Genomic DNA, 13,456 nt, shown 5'->3' with positions numbered 1-13,456 from the left:
GTGCAGTGTGTCCTTCTGGGTTGGGAAGTAGGCGGGTTCCTGTGTGGGTGTAGAACCCCCAGGCGTTGAAACATCCTCATCCATCCTACTGGATCTGCTGCTTGTCATAGTCAGGGGTCAGTGCTATCAACAGTAAAAACTTGCAGGCCTAGGCTTCCTCCCGGAGCAGCGCAGGAGCCTCACTTGTGTAGTGGCTGCTCTACTCTGACTTTTTCTTTAAATATTTTTCTTTATTTATTTGAGAGAGAGAGAATGGGCACACCATTCTGCTGCAAATGAACTCCAGATGTGTACACCCCCTTTTGCATCTGGCTTGTGGGTCCTGGGGAATTGAGCCTGGGTCCTTTGGCTTTGCAGGCAAGCCCCTTAACCACTAAGCCATTTCTGCAGCCCCACTCTGACTTTTTCTTCTACAGGCAAAGCACCCCCAAACTTGCCTCAGGGGGTGCCTCCCCTGCTGCACAACCAGTACCTCGTGGGCCCTGGAGGACTACTTCCTGCCTACCCGGTGAGCACACGGTGGAGCTCCTGGCTAGCCCCAGCTCCCCTGGCCTTGGGCTGGCACCTGGCAGGATCTGGTGAGGGGTCATGGGCTGGGTCTGGGGCACCTGCCTCTGAGGCTATTCTCTTCCCTGTCTGTATCTCCTTGACTCATGATGTGACTCCATAGTCACATGAAGTACCCATTCCAAGCCATTCCTAGGTGTCTTGTCCCTGGATGGGGGTCAAAAGAAGCTTCGACTTGCCGGAGGGCAGTGTGATCCCTAACAAACCCTTCTGGTTTTGCAGATCTACGGCTATGACGAGCTCCAGATGCTGCAGTCACGGCTGCCAATGGTGAGTGTCATTTGATTTGGCACTTGGCAATTCCACCTCTTCTTGTTACTTTACTTTTTTTGGCTTGTCTGCCACCCTGCTTGGTCTTCAGGATCCTCAACCTACGGAACACCCTCAATACTACCCCTGAAAAAGTGTTTGCAGTGGTGATATGCTTGCTATGCTCATTGCTATGACAGATAAGTGTCCAGTGCTTGTCCCCGCGGAATTTGAGAAACATTGGTGGCCATACCCTGTTTTAACTATAGCTCAATATCTCCCTGTTTTTATTTTATTTATTATTTATTTACTTTAAAGGAAAAAAAAAAACAGGGCTGGGAAGATGGCTCAGCAGTTAAAGGCTGGTTACAAAGCCTGACAGTCTGGGTTCGAATCCCCAGGACCAGATGCATAAAGTAGCATATGGCTTCTGGAGTTCTCTTATAGCAGCAAGAGGCCCTGGTGTGCCCATACCTACACACACTGTCTCTCTCTGACTCTCCTCATATAAATCAAATTTTACAAAAAGTCCCAGCATTGAAATGGTTCATTGAGTTTGAGAGACCTTGTCTCAAAAAACAAGCAAGGGCTGGAGAGATGGCTTAGCGGTTAAGCGCTTGCCTGTGAAGCCTAAGGACCCCGGTTCGAGGCTCCATTCCCCAGGTCCCACGTTAGCCAGATGCACAAGGGGTCGCATGCATCTGGAATTCGTCTGCAGTGGCTGGAGGCACTGGCATGCCCATTCTCACCCCCTCGCCCGCCTTTTTCTCTGTCTGTCGGTCTCAAATAAGTAAATAAAAATAAACCAAAAAAAATTAAAAAAAAAAACAAGCAAATGCACAGTACAACACAAGTGGGGCTGGAGAGATGGCTCAGCAGGCAGGAGTGCTAAGCATGAGGGCATGAGAATTCAGACCTGAGGAGCCATGCCAGAAGCTGGTGACAGCAGCGTTGTTCTTCTGTCCCCGGCAGAATGAGTGGTAGGAGCTGACTGTCTTCTGGGTCTGGCTTCTCACCTTTATCTGCTAGCAGTGGCCCTCACCTCAGGATCTCCTGGTTGTTGCCACCTCACTCTCAGGCCAGATTTGCCCCTTTCCTCTGACCCTCTGTATAAGGATGAAGTACTGGGTCTTCCATAGTAAAGAGCAGGCTTGCTACTTGCAAGATAGCATCAGAGACTGGCAGGCCACATGAGATCATCTTCCCTTCCATGTTCCTCATTGCAGAGCTTACCTGCCCTTTAAATGTATCCCTGGGTGTTGCCTGTCCACGTGCCAGGCCCCCCAGAGTATGGGTCCCACCAGGGAGCTACTACATGTGCTACAGTCATCTGCAGAAACGGAGGCTAGCCCAGGGCCTGCTGGCTGTCCAACCGAAGGTCTTCCCAACCCCCCTGATGGCAGCCTTGGAGAAAAGCCACAGTGAGCCCACATTGAAAATACATAGCTTTTCATTTTCCTTTGGGTCATTAAAAAATAATCCTATTGGGCTGGAGAGATGGCTTAGCGGTTAAGCGCTTGCCTGTGAAGCCTAAGGACCCCGGTTCGAGGCTCGGTTCCCCAGGTCCCACGTTAGCCAGATGCACAAGGGGGTGCACGCATCTGGAGTTCGTTTGCAGTGGCTGGAAGCCCTGGCGCGCCCATTCTCTCTCTCTCCCTCTATCTGTCTTTCTCTCTGTGTCTGTCTCTCTCAAATAAATAAATAAATAAATAAAATTAAAAAAAAAATAATCCTATTTATTTGAGAGACAGACAGACAGAAAGGGGCAAACAGAGAGAATGGGTGCTCCAGGGCCTCCAGCCACTGCAAACAAACTAGATTCATATGCTACTTATTGCATCTGGCTTTTACATGGGCGCTGGGGAGTCAAACCCAGGCTATCAGGCTTTGCAAACAAGGGCCTTTAATTACTAAGCCATCTCTCCAGCCCCCTTTGGGTCATTTTTTTTTTCTTCAGCCTTTACTACCTAATTCCCTGTGTCTCATCCTTGTGCAGAGGCCATGCTAATCTCTGTATCATTCCAGTGTTAGTATATGTGCTGCCAAAGTGAGCACTAATTCCCATCTTTTTGGGTTGCCTCATCTTCTGTGGAAAAAAAAAAAGCTCCCCCTTCAGATCTTTCTCTTTTGCTTTCTCCATGCATTTTACCCAGTTCTGTGCTTACTGGTTTCCTAGAGATGTGGCCAGCCAGAGGATATGTGTGCCATTTCCAGCCACGATGATTCTTGTTTGGCCATGACCTCAGACCTAAAGCAGTCTAAGGGCTTGTGTTTGCTTAGATACCAAGTTTGTCCAAGACCCTGGGTGACGAGTAAGGGTTACTTTGCTTCTCTAGAAGTCTGTACCTTGTTTTACCCTTTTGTCTCCACACTCTTGTTTCTGCCCTATGTCCTTAGTGTGTGCTGCTAGAGCAAAGTGAAGTGGGGTGACTGGCCTAGACCTGGGGTCCTGTCCCTCTTTCAACCTCCTAGACTCTTTCCTAATTGCTTTCTCAGGTTTGTTCCGTTTGGTGTAATTTCCTACTGTCCTTTGGTTGGTTCAGCCTGGGTCAAATCCTCATGTGGTGTGCAATAGCTGTGTGAGATTGGGCCTCCAGTAGCTATGCTGGTGTACGTGGCAGGGCTGGCATCTGTCTTCCTGGTGGTCAGTAGAAGGCAGGGGGTCCTGGACCTGCACACCCTGAAGACACTGCTGATCTGCTTTCCTGGGGATGGGCTGAGACCATTTGTTCAATAAGCCTCCTTGGTCTTTCCTAGGATTACTACGGAATTCCCTTTGCAGCACCCACAGCCCTTGCCAGCCGAGATGGGAGCCTAGCTAATAATCCATATTCAGGTTGGTTCACTGGGTGAGAATGCGAGGGGATGTGCTGGCCTGTAGCTATCCCCAGGAAGCTAGAAGGAAAGTGCAGAAGAACTGAGCAGCAGGGCTTGAGAGACTTTTTAAGCTGCTATACTTAAGCTGGGAGTTAGACCTGTTCCTATTTGCAAGAGCCAGTCTGGCTTTATCCCTGGTTATTTATACAAGTCAGTATTAGCTAGGCTTGGTGGCACACGCCTTTAATCCCAGCACTTGGGAGGCAGAGGTAGGAGGATCACCTTGAGTTCAAGGCTATCCTGAGACTACAGAGTGAATTCCAGGTCAGCCTGGGCTAGAGGGAGACGCTACCTTGAAAAACAAAAAAAAAAACAAACACTACCAATAACCCCCCAAAAAAAAAAAAAAGTATTCCTCTTCTAGGTGATGTTACGAAATTTGGCCGAGGAGACTCTGCGTCCCCCGCGCCTCCTGCCACACCAGCTCAGGCACAACAGAGCCAATCCCAGACCCACCACACAGCGCAGCAACCCTTTTTGAATCCTGCTCTGCCACCTGGCTACAGCTACACTGGCCTCCCCTACTACACAGGCGTGCCCAGTGCCTTCCAGTATGGGCCCACTATGTTTGTGAGTATCTTTGCATTTCCTCCCCTGATGTCAATGTTTCTGAAATGTTGAAGCAAGCTTGCTTGCTTCCTTGCTTTTTTTTTTTTTTTTTCCTGGAAGCCTTCATACCATTATTCCAGCTTCTGATAGCAGAAGCAAGAGAAGACTGGGTCACAAACCCACATAGCCTCATCTGTCATCAAGACTGTTCTGGGACAAGATTACATTCCCCCTGCCTTTAGATCCACCGTCCATCACACTTGTTCCCTTGTAACTTGTTCTGCTTGTAACTGCACCTGTAGGCAGAGGCTGCCTCCACCATGCCTTCCTCTTACACTAAAATCTCACCTGCTTGCTCCCACAGGTCCCTCCAGCCTCAGCCAAGCAGCATGGTGTGAGCCTCAGCACCCCTCCGGCCCCCTTCCAGCAGGCCAGTGGTTATGGCCAGCACAGCTATAGCACAGGTAAGGACTCCCCCAGTACAGAGAGGCGCAGAGCCTGGCAGGCTTGCTGGGCTCATGTGTGCCTCTTGTACATTGCCATGTAGGTTATGATGACTTGACCCAGGGGACCGCAGCAGGAGACTACACCAAGGGTGCCTATGGTGGATCATCGCAGGCACCAAACAAGACAAGTTCTGGGCCTGGCAAAGGTACCATTCACTTCTTCCCAGGAGCAAAGCCTGAAGGACTTGTGTCCTCCCTTCTTGGAGCTGGGATCAGTTGCTGTGGCAATGACTAACTGCTCATTTTCCTAGGAGTATCGGTGTCTTCAGGCGCCACTGGCCTACCTGATATGACTGGTTCTGTTTATAACAAGACACAGGTGAGGGTAGATGAAGGTGGGTGGGTAGATGGGTGCGGACTGTGGCCCTGCCTAACTTTCACATGGTCTTCTCTGCCCAGCAGACTTTTGACAAGCAGGGATTTCATGCAGGGACCCCTCCACCTTTCAGCTTGCCCTCTGCCTTGGGTTCCACTGGGCCCATGGCCCCTGGAGCAGCTCCTGGCTATGCACCCCCACCGTTCCTTCACATCCTGCCTGCCCACCAGCAGCCTCATTCACAGCTGCTGCACCACCATCTGCCACAGGATACTCAGGTAAGCCCAGTGATGGAGGCAGCTGCCTGTCCCAGCCCAGTGTTACGTTCCGCCCTGACAATCTTTTCTCCTTTCCTCCTCAGGGTGGCTCTGGTCAGCGCAGCCAGCCCAGCTCCCTGCAACCCAAGTCTCAAGCATCCAAACCCACCTATGGCAACTCTCCATACTGGACAAATTAGACCCTGAAGAGGGTGGGCTCTGGGCAGGAGAGCACGCACGGAGCACATTTCTGGGAGCCCGGTGCCCTTTCCTAGCATTCTGAGACGCAATACTGTGTCAACTGAGCCTCTTTGGGAAGCCTGCCTCCCAGACTCACTATTGTATGTAATGTATTTATGTATGTATTTGTAAATGTGACAGAAGCCTGGGGGAGTTGGGGTGTGGCTACAGATGGCACACAAGTGTGCTGTCCCCACCCAGACACCTCCTCACTGTAGCCAGGTAAATCCCCACCCACACCCTTTCTGCCTCTGGCCTTCCCCATGACCCTTGCTCATTGGGTTGCCAGGGGCAGCCATGGAAGGACTGATTCAAGGCCGATTGGGTACTGGAGTCAGGTAACAATGAAGAATCACGGCTTAACTCACTCCTTTGTGAACCATTGTTTTTTCCCCTCTGTAATTACTTCATACCTGTTTTTGAGAAACTAATCCTTTTGTCATCTGTCATGGTCTCCCTTCTACCAGATCTTATGATGGTCCCATGACCAACACAGACCTGGTACCTGTTTACTCACAGATCAGGGGCTTCTGCTTTTGGTCCTGTCCCTGGCACCTTCCCTTTCTCTGGCTAACCATTTGAAGAATCTGAACTATGTCTCAGAGATGTTCAGCCAGTCGCGCCCCATGTGAAAAGTTAAAGATCTGCTTCCACTTCCGTGAAAGCCCATCCATAGCAAAGGCTCCTCTGCGCTAGTTGTCCTGAACCAGGCAGATAGCTGTTTCAGGGTTTCTCTTGTCCAGACTCCACCTAATAAAGTTCCGAGAGCATGTACGGTCTCTGTGTGCTGTGGCTGAGAGTTGACCTTGGGAGAGACACCCTGGACTTGGACAGGGATGAAGTTGACCTTATGTGGCCATGGACTTATGACAGCAGGCTTGAATTGGTCTTTTCCTTCCTTCCCAGACTTTCTCTCAGCCTAAGTCATATGGTTGAAAAGTCAACTGAAATCTCCTCAGGTCCTGAGTTACTATGCTTAAGAAAGTTAACATGGACATAGTAGACTCAGAAGTAAGGCTGACTTTCACCAGGAGTGCCAGAGGAGGATTAATGTCAAAACCTCAACTGACTTGAATTCTGGAGCAAAATCAAGAACTGAGCACAAGGGCTTCACACCCAAGAGTTGCCTGCTTGTCTGTTTTGCTTGGCATTGTACTCAGATACAGCCCAGAATGATCTTGAACGTCTGTCTCCACTTAGTGTTGGGATGATAGGTATACACCTGTGCCACATTTAGCTGTGCTGCTGATGAGGACAGGTAATGGTGTTAGGCATGCTAGTAGAGCTGCTTTTCTACCTTCAAGACGGGCTCTCACTATATAGACTAGGCCGGCCTTACACTTTAGGTTGATCCTCCTGTTTCTGCCTCCTGGGGGCTGGGATTACAGACATGCACCACCATGTGCGCCTTTCAAACACTACATTACTTTCTACTGAAATTAAATGGCCATGCCTGTAAGAACCTTTCTTAAAAGCGTATATGGACTGAGGGTAGTTATTTTCCAGGAAAATGGGTTGGACAAGATGTCTCGAAGGCAGGCCAGCCACAGCCAGGTGGAGGGTCAGTTTAATTTTTCAGCTGAGTCTTGGACATAAGAGAAATGGAAATGATTTTTTTTTTTACACAATGAAAATAAAAAAGGGTCATCCCATGGGGAAATAGCAATACAAGTATATTTTATTTCACATTTTATTAGTAGACAGATGGGCAGGAAAAAAAAAAAGACAAACCACTAAAGTCAACACAAAATGTATCAGATCATCTTTTCTCATAAGTTAAACTGAAGGAAAACATCTACAATTTTTTACCTAAGAAAACTATCAAAGTCAGGTGTGTCCTGCTGGTTTCAGAATAGTTGAAAATTGCATCTGAATCTTTTTAGTTGTAAATGTAAACCTTGTTTATCAGGATGGGAGGGGTGGAGAGTTAATTTTCAGCTGAGAACTATACATTTGCCCCTTCCAATCTCTTACTAGATAGGACCAGCAAATGAAAAAGTACTTGCCAGGAAAGGGTAAAGACAGGACTATAAAAGCAGAGTCTGAGTAGTAGAAAACAATTCTGGAATGATAAAAATGAAGGGAGACTGAGGGAAGCAACAACGGAATCATGATATACTTTCTCCACCTAGCCCCAAAATACATGGAACTAAAGAGCATTTACGGAGGCCTCAATTAAAAATTAAAAATGCAGGATTTTGAGTTCATTTCACACCAAATAACAAGCACAACTGTATTCATGTAAGGTTCTGGCTTGAGCCCAAGACCTCCATCCACTCCTAAAAAGAAAAAAAAAACAAAACACTCAAGTATTCATCCACAGGATATGTTCTCAGGGACAGAAGTCTGGAACCAGCATCTGGGTTTTAGAAGTCAGTCTAAAATGTCCACCTGGCAACAAGTCAACATACTCCCATCTTCTGGAACTGACTATTCTCATGAGAGGCAAACCTACAACGATACCACCACCTAGGGCAGAGGTACACCTCCACTTGGCTCTCTGGCTCCCTGAGTCAGCATGCAACACAGGCCAGCAGGGCATAATGGGACAGAGCTGCACAGCATAGCACCTCCCACAATGCTAAGGCTGCTTGTTCTGCCTAGGAGTGATGCTTTAGCAAATGGGGATGAAAGGCTTAGTTTCAGGGCTCCAAGAGAGTAAAAACAAGCTACTGACTAAACTTGTTGGGGGTGTGCTGGAGGTGGGGAGGTAAATCAGCATTGTGAGAAGCTTTGGCTCCAGGTTTGCAGGTTATCTGGAAGCATGAAGAAGTGAGAGGAGCAACAAACTTGTTCCTTCTATGAGAATTTAATTAAAACAGCTTCTTTCAAGCACAGCTGCTGTTTTCCAGATTCGGAGAATCGTTAGATTCAAGGGTATGAGTAACAGCCGTGGCCCTGTGGAGATGACAAAGATTCTGGGACCATGCTCAACTTAAACATTCCCACTTACTCAACCAAACTTCAGAAGCCAAAGAAGGCTGCTGAGAAATCGCATACTTTCAGGAGAGTCTGAAGTGAAAACCCTGAGATCAGAAAGGAAGGAGGAGCTATGGAAGTAGGGATCACCTATTCTCAACATCCCACCCCTGTCCCTAACCTGCCCTTTGGTTCTTTCTGAGCTATGAGCTGGAGAAAAGGAGATGACACTGGTCCACAGTAGAACTGGAGTCAGTCCTTGCTGTATTTTCCTTCTGAAATCTGGTTTACATTATAGTTTTCCCCACTCGAGAACACTAAGATTGCTCATCCTCAAATTCGCAAGTCCCTATATGGTGAAGGCTGCTAGATCTCAATATTGATTTAAGCAACATATGACTGAAGACCTGGGAAACAGCTGCAGCAATTTCATGGAGGGAAGAGCAGCCCTACCTAGTGGGAAAGCTGCCCAGCCATCTTCTGGGGCCTCCCTGCCAGAGGCAAAATGAGCTCAGGGGAAGCGGCAGTTTTTACTTGCACACCACAGTCAAAGTACATTGAAAGGGAAAAAGAAAACAGCCAGACCATATCCAATGAAAGCATCCACGCCATACAACCACTGTTATCACATAAGCATAAGCAGCTCAATGAAAACCAAAACCTCAACACATGCACCTAGGGTTAATACTGAGTAATTAAAAATGGCTACTTAAAAATAAACAAAACATGGTGTTTCTTTGAGGGGAAGGCCAGGTTAAATACATACAATAGATGTTTCCTCTCCCAAGTGGCCAACCAGTAGTTCTGACTTTTATCCCTCAATAACATCAAGCTGAAACTAGTGATTTAAAAAAGACAAAAAACTATTGTCATCACTAGAAATACATACACACACACAGACACACACACACACACACACACAAAACTTCCTCCTGATTCACCCCACTCACTGGTGGGGGGTGAGAATAACCCTACCTTTAAAATAAATAGCAACCAAGTGCTCAGTTCTATGTAAAGTATGAATATTTATTTCAGGCTTTAGATCCCAATGGATTTCAAAAAACAAAATCTGCTTTCTCTCAGAGTAGCTGAGGCCTCCTTGTTAGGACCATTTCATGGAGGCAGAAGCACATTTCATCAGGCTTAGCAAGAAGTCAAGTCCCTGGTGCCCACTGTATCCCCCAGCCCTAGAAAGGGACAGAAACAAATTGACTGCCATGGGCTGAACAAATGCACACGCACTAATGTAAATGAGCAGCTAAACCTTGGCAAATTTGCTTTTTTTAAAGTCTGTTTTTGGGTTTTTTCCTTTTTTGTTTCCCCGCTCCCCCATTTTCTTTTGCTACCCAGTATATGCAGCACTTGTGAACTCCCAGTGGGTTCCCAGCTTTAAACACATTAAATGTCTTAGACTAAGTCTTCAGGATTCTAAAAACAGACAAAGGTGTTTTGCTGTGAACATTCAATAGAGATGAAGTGAGGTGGGAGTTTGGGTGGTGGTGTTTTTTGTTTTGTTTTGCTTTGTTTTTTGTTTTTTCAAAAAGAATCAATACAGTGATGGAAGGGTAACAAATGCAAGAATTCAGACATTCTGTGGAGGGTTGGTTACTTTCCATTATCGGTCCATAAAAAGGAGCAAGCTGAGATCCTCAAGGGGAGTCAGCAGGAGCTGTTTGTTTTCCCCACCCCCCTGTGAATGAGTTTTTGCTGAGGGGCCACTGCTAGGTCCCTACTTGCTCCCCTCCCTTTGGCCTGAGACGGCAGGGCAGTACAGGGGCACTGAAGGAACACGTCACGACTCTTCATTCCCAGAATCATCATCATCATAGCAATCAGCATCTTCCTCCTCCTCATCTTCATCATCAATGTCGTCGTCGTACAAGTCGTCATAAAGTAAATCTGAGCTGTTGTCATTGGAAGGCACTTTAGTTTTGATGCAGTATTCCGCCAGAGTTGTGGGGACCTTCACTCCATCTTTTTCTGCTTCAGCCTTAGTGGCTGAAACCTGTTTCCTAATGGAAGTAAAACACAAAAACGGTTTACAGGGAGTCTGCTGGGTTTCACTCCAGGCCAAGCTGCCTTTTTTTTTTGGGGGGGGGGGAGGTGAGGTAGGGTCTCACTGTAGCCCAGGCTGACCTGGAAGTCACCATGTAGTCTCCGGGTAGCCTGGAAATGCTATTATCTCAGCCTCCTGAGTGATGGGATTAAAGGCATATGCTACCATGCCTGACTTTCTGGTATCTAAATCACCTATAATCCTCCTGCCTTAACCTTCCCAGTCACAGGATTGCAGGAGTGAACTTCCATGCCCAGTTGGTTTTGAAGGCAGATTTATAATGAGCCATAATTAAATGATGGTGCACGGACTGACTCCCACTCTGTCTTCTAAACTTCTGACAGATACTCTGTACTACACCAACCAAGTACATACAACACAGTCTTTCTAGAAGAAAATATACGATGTCTTTGAAGGGAGCAGTGGCTCTCAAATGTTGTTAGCCAGAAATTAACTGAGATTTTTTTTTCTTTTTCTGCTAACCATCAATTTCATTATACCAGCTGAACAACTAATTTACTAATTGTCTTAGTCTGTATTGAGTAAAATCTTGTGTGAACACTTCGGTTCTCAAACACCAATGCATTCACGGCAGGCCACCACCTTGTTTTTTGTTTTATCCCCTCAGCACTGCTGAGCAAGTCCAGCCTGCAGCCTTGTCACGGAACTACAGTCCATTAATGTTTTTTAGTGCCTTAGTTGGCTTTCTGGTCTGCACCAATTCTCACACTGATCTACTGGGTTCCCCTTGTCACTCAAGTTTCAGATTAAATACCAATTTAAAGGAGTCTTACCTCAACCCCTTTTTGTTTTTGTGGGTCCTGGAACTCATGTGCTAGACAAATTCTTCTAGGTTATACTAACCCTAAGTGATAAAACAATTTAAAGTAGTCCCAATAACAAATTGTTATAAAATTCTACTTCTCCCTATCACATTTTTGGTTATTTTTACTTGTGAGAGCAAATACCAGAGGCGACAAGGTGAGTCTGAGTGTGCCAGGGCCCCTGGCCACACTGCAAATGAATTCCAGAGGCATATGCTTTTGCATCTGGCTTTATGTGGATACTAGAGAATTGAACCCAGGCTGGCAGAACCTTTAATCACTGAGTCATCTCCTGAGTCCCATAGCATTTTTCCCCTACTTTATCTTTTTTAAAATAACATTTTTACTTGTTTATTAAAAGGAGAGACCATGGACCGTGTGTGTTCGGCCCCAACCGTGTGGGTGTGCCGGTGAGGGGAGGAGGCGGGCGTCCGCCCCTGTCCAGGTACCAGGTTTAAAGACCCGCGGAGAAGGTCGCCTGTCCGCCCACGGGGTCGGGGCGGCGGGCCGGTGAGGAAGCCAGTCCGGGGTTCGCTCCCGTTCCTGGCTTCCTCGGATTCCGCTCCTTCGGTGGCCGTGGCCCCACAACGCGTCACGGTTTGTGGGGCGGGAACTCCCCAGGCTCCTGTGGGGTCGCCCCGCGCGCTCGCCCACTTGTGGACAGTGGCGCTGGGCGCTGCCCCGTGTCTAGTCCTCTAGAGCCCGGCGTGGTGGTGCAAGCCTTTAATCCCAGCACTCGGGAGGCAGGGGTAGGAGAATCGACGTAAGTTCGAGGCCACCCTGAGACTACATAGTGAATTACAGGCCAGCCTGGGCTAGAATGAGACCCTACCTCAAAAAGCCAAAAAAAAAAAAAAAAAAAAAGAAAAGAAAAAGAAAAGAAAAAAAGGAGAGAGAGGGAATGGGTGCTCTAAGGCCTTCAACCACTGCAAACAAACTCCAGATGCATGAGCCACCATGTGCATCTGGCTCACGTGGGTTATGGAGAATTGAACCTGGAGCCTTAGGCTTCACCAGCAAGCAAGCACCTTAACTGTGAAGTCAGATCTCCAGCCCCTAATATTTATTTATTTGAGAGAAAGAGAAAGAGACAGATAGAATAGACACACCAGGGTCTCCAGCCACTGCAAATGAACTCCAGATGCACATGCCACCTTGTGTATCTGGCTTCCGTGGCTCCTGGGGATTCCTCATTAATATAGTGGTGAGCATCCCCAACTGTCATGCTTTCTTCCACCTGGTTAAAGTGTAAATATCAATGTTATTATGCCTAAGCTTTACTTCCCAGTCACTTTAGGAAGACATGTAGCAGACATGTACAAGAATGTAGCAGAATTCCATTCTCAATATTTTATACCTTAAAATAGAAGGACTAAGGTTCCATTTACCAGGACCCACATCAGCCAGATGCACAAGATGGAGCATGTGTCTAGAGTTTGTTTTCAGTGGCAGGAGGTCCTGGCATGCCTGTTCCCTCTCTCCCCACCTCTCTCTCTCAAATAAGTAAATAAAAACAAAATATTAAACTGGGCGTGATGGCACACGCCTTTAATCCCAGCACTGGGGAGGTAAAGGTAGGAGGATTACCATGAGTTTGAGGTCACCCTGAGTCTACAGAGTGAATTCCAGGTCAGCCTGAGCTAGAATGAAACCTGGCCTCGAAAAACCAAAATAAAGAACAAATAAAATATTAAAATAAAAAAATGAGGGCTGGAGAGTTGGCTTAGTGGTTAAGGCACATACCTGCAAAGCTTAAAGACCCAGGTTCGATTCTCCAGGACCCACGTAAGCCAGATGTACAAGGTGGCTCATGCATCTGGAGTTTGTTTGCAGTGGCTGGAGGCCCTTGCATGCCCATTCTCACTATTTCTCTCTCTCTCCCCCCCTCCCTCTGTCTCTGATTAATAATAAAATAAAAATTAAATATGAAAATATCCAGAGATACTTGCTACTATGGCCTTTTTGGCCATACTACCAATGTCAATACTACCAATTTTGAAAACAAGATTAGTATCTTTCATACCTGCAATATGTAGTACCATGGGTAAATTAGCTTCTTGTTCTTCCTAGAATATTGAGAAGGCAAAAGAGTGCTC

At 47.1% G+C, this 13,456-nt stretch overlaps 2 protein-coding genes and 1 non-coding gene across 9 annotated transcripts in view; 1 reads left to right on the top strand and 2 right to left on the bottom strand.

Annotated features, from left to right (window-relative positions):
* Positions 1–6,335, top strand: part of Ubap2 (ubiquitin associated protein 2) — a 119,082-nt gene extending 112,747 nt beyond the window's left edge. For 5 of the 7 annotated variants that reach the window (XM_045136408.1, XM_045136437.1, XM_045136429.1 and 2 more), the window contains 9 exons: positions 417–508; positions 790–837; positions 3,574–3,652; positions 4,058–4,263; positions 4,607–4,706; positions 4,790–4,894; positions 5,000–5,067; positions 5,148–5,342; positions 5,426–6,335. In XM_045136408.1, coding sequence (XP_044992343.1) covers positions 417–508; positions 790–837; positions 3,574–3,652; positions 4,058–4,263; positions 4,607–4,706; positions 4,790–4,894; positions 5,000–5,067; positions 5,148–5,342; positions 5,426–5,521 — 989 coding nt within the window. In that variant the 3' untranslated portion in view covers positions 5,522–6,335. The remainder of the gene's footprint in view (positions 1–416; positions 509–789; positions 838–3,573; positions 3,653–4,057; positions 4,264–4,606; positions 4,707–4,789; positions 4,895–4,999; positions 5,068–5,147; positions 5,343–5,425) is intronic. The other 2 variants (XM_045136456.1, XM_045136422.1) reach the window with 1 other exon arrangement.
* On the bottom strand, positions 2,769–2,871 carry LOC123458339. The gene has a single exon (XR_006635614.1). It is a non-coding gene; the product is annotated as a U6 spliceosomal RNA (small nuclear RNA).
* Positions 6,336–9,485: 3,150 nt separating the features above from the next.
* Positions 9,486–13,456, bottom strand: part of Ube2r2 (ubiquitin conjugating enzyme E2 R2) — an 88,433-nt gene continuing 84,462 nt past the window's right edge. The window contains exon 5 of the mRNA XM_004658373.2: positions 9,486–10,492. Coding sequence (XP_004658430.1) covers positions 10,273–10,492 — 220 coding nt within the window. The 3' untranslated portion in view covers positions 9,486–10,272. The remainder of the gene's footprint in view (positions 10,493–13,456) is intronic.

Source organism: Jaculus jaculus, chromosome 1 (genome assembly GCF_020740685.1).
Source record: "Jaculus jaculus isolate mJacJac1 chromosome 1, mJacJac1.mat.Y.cur, whole genome shotgun sequence".
Lineage (NCBI taxonomy): Eukaryota > Metazoa > Chordata > Mammalia > Rodentia > Dipodidae > Jaculus > Jaculus jaculus.
This window is presented reverse-complemented; position numbering and strand designations above follow the sequence as displayed.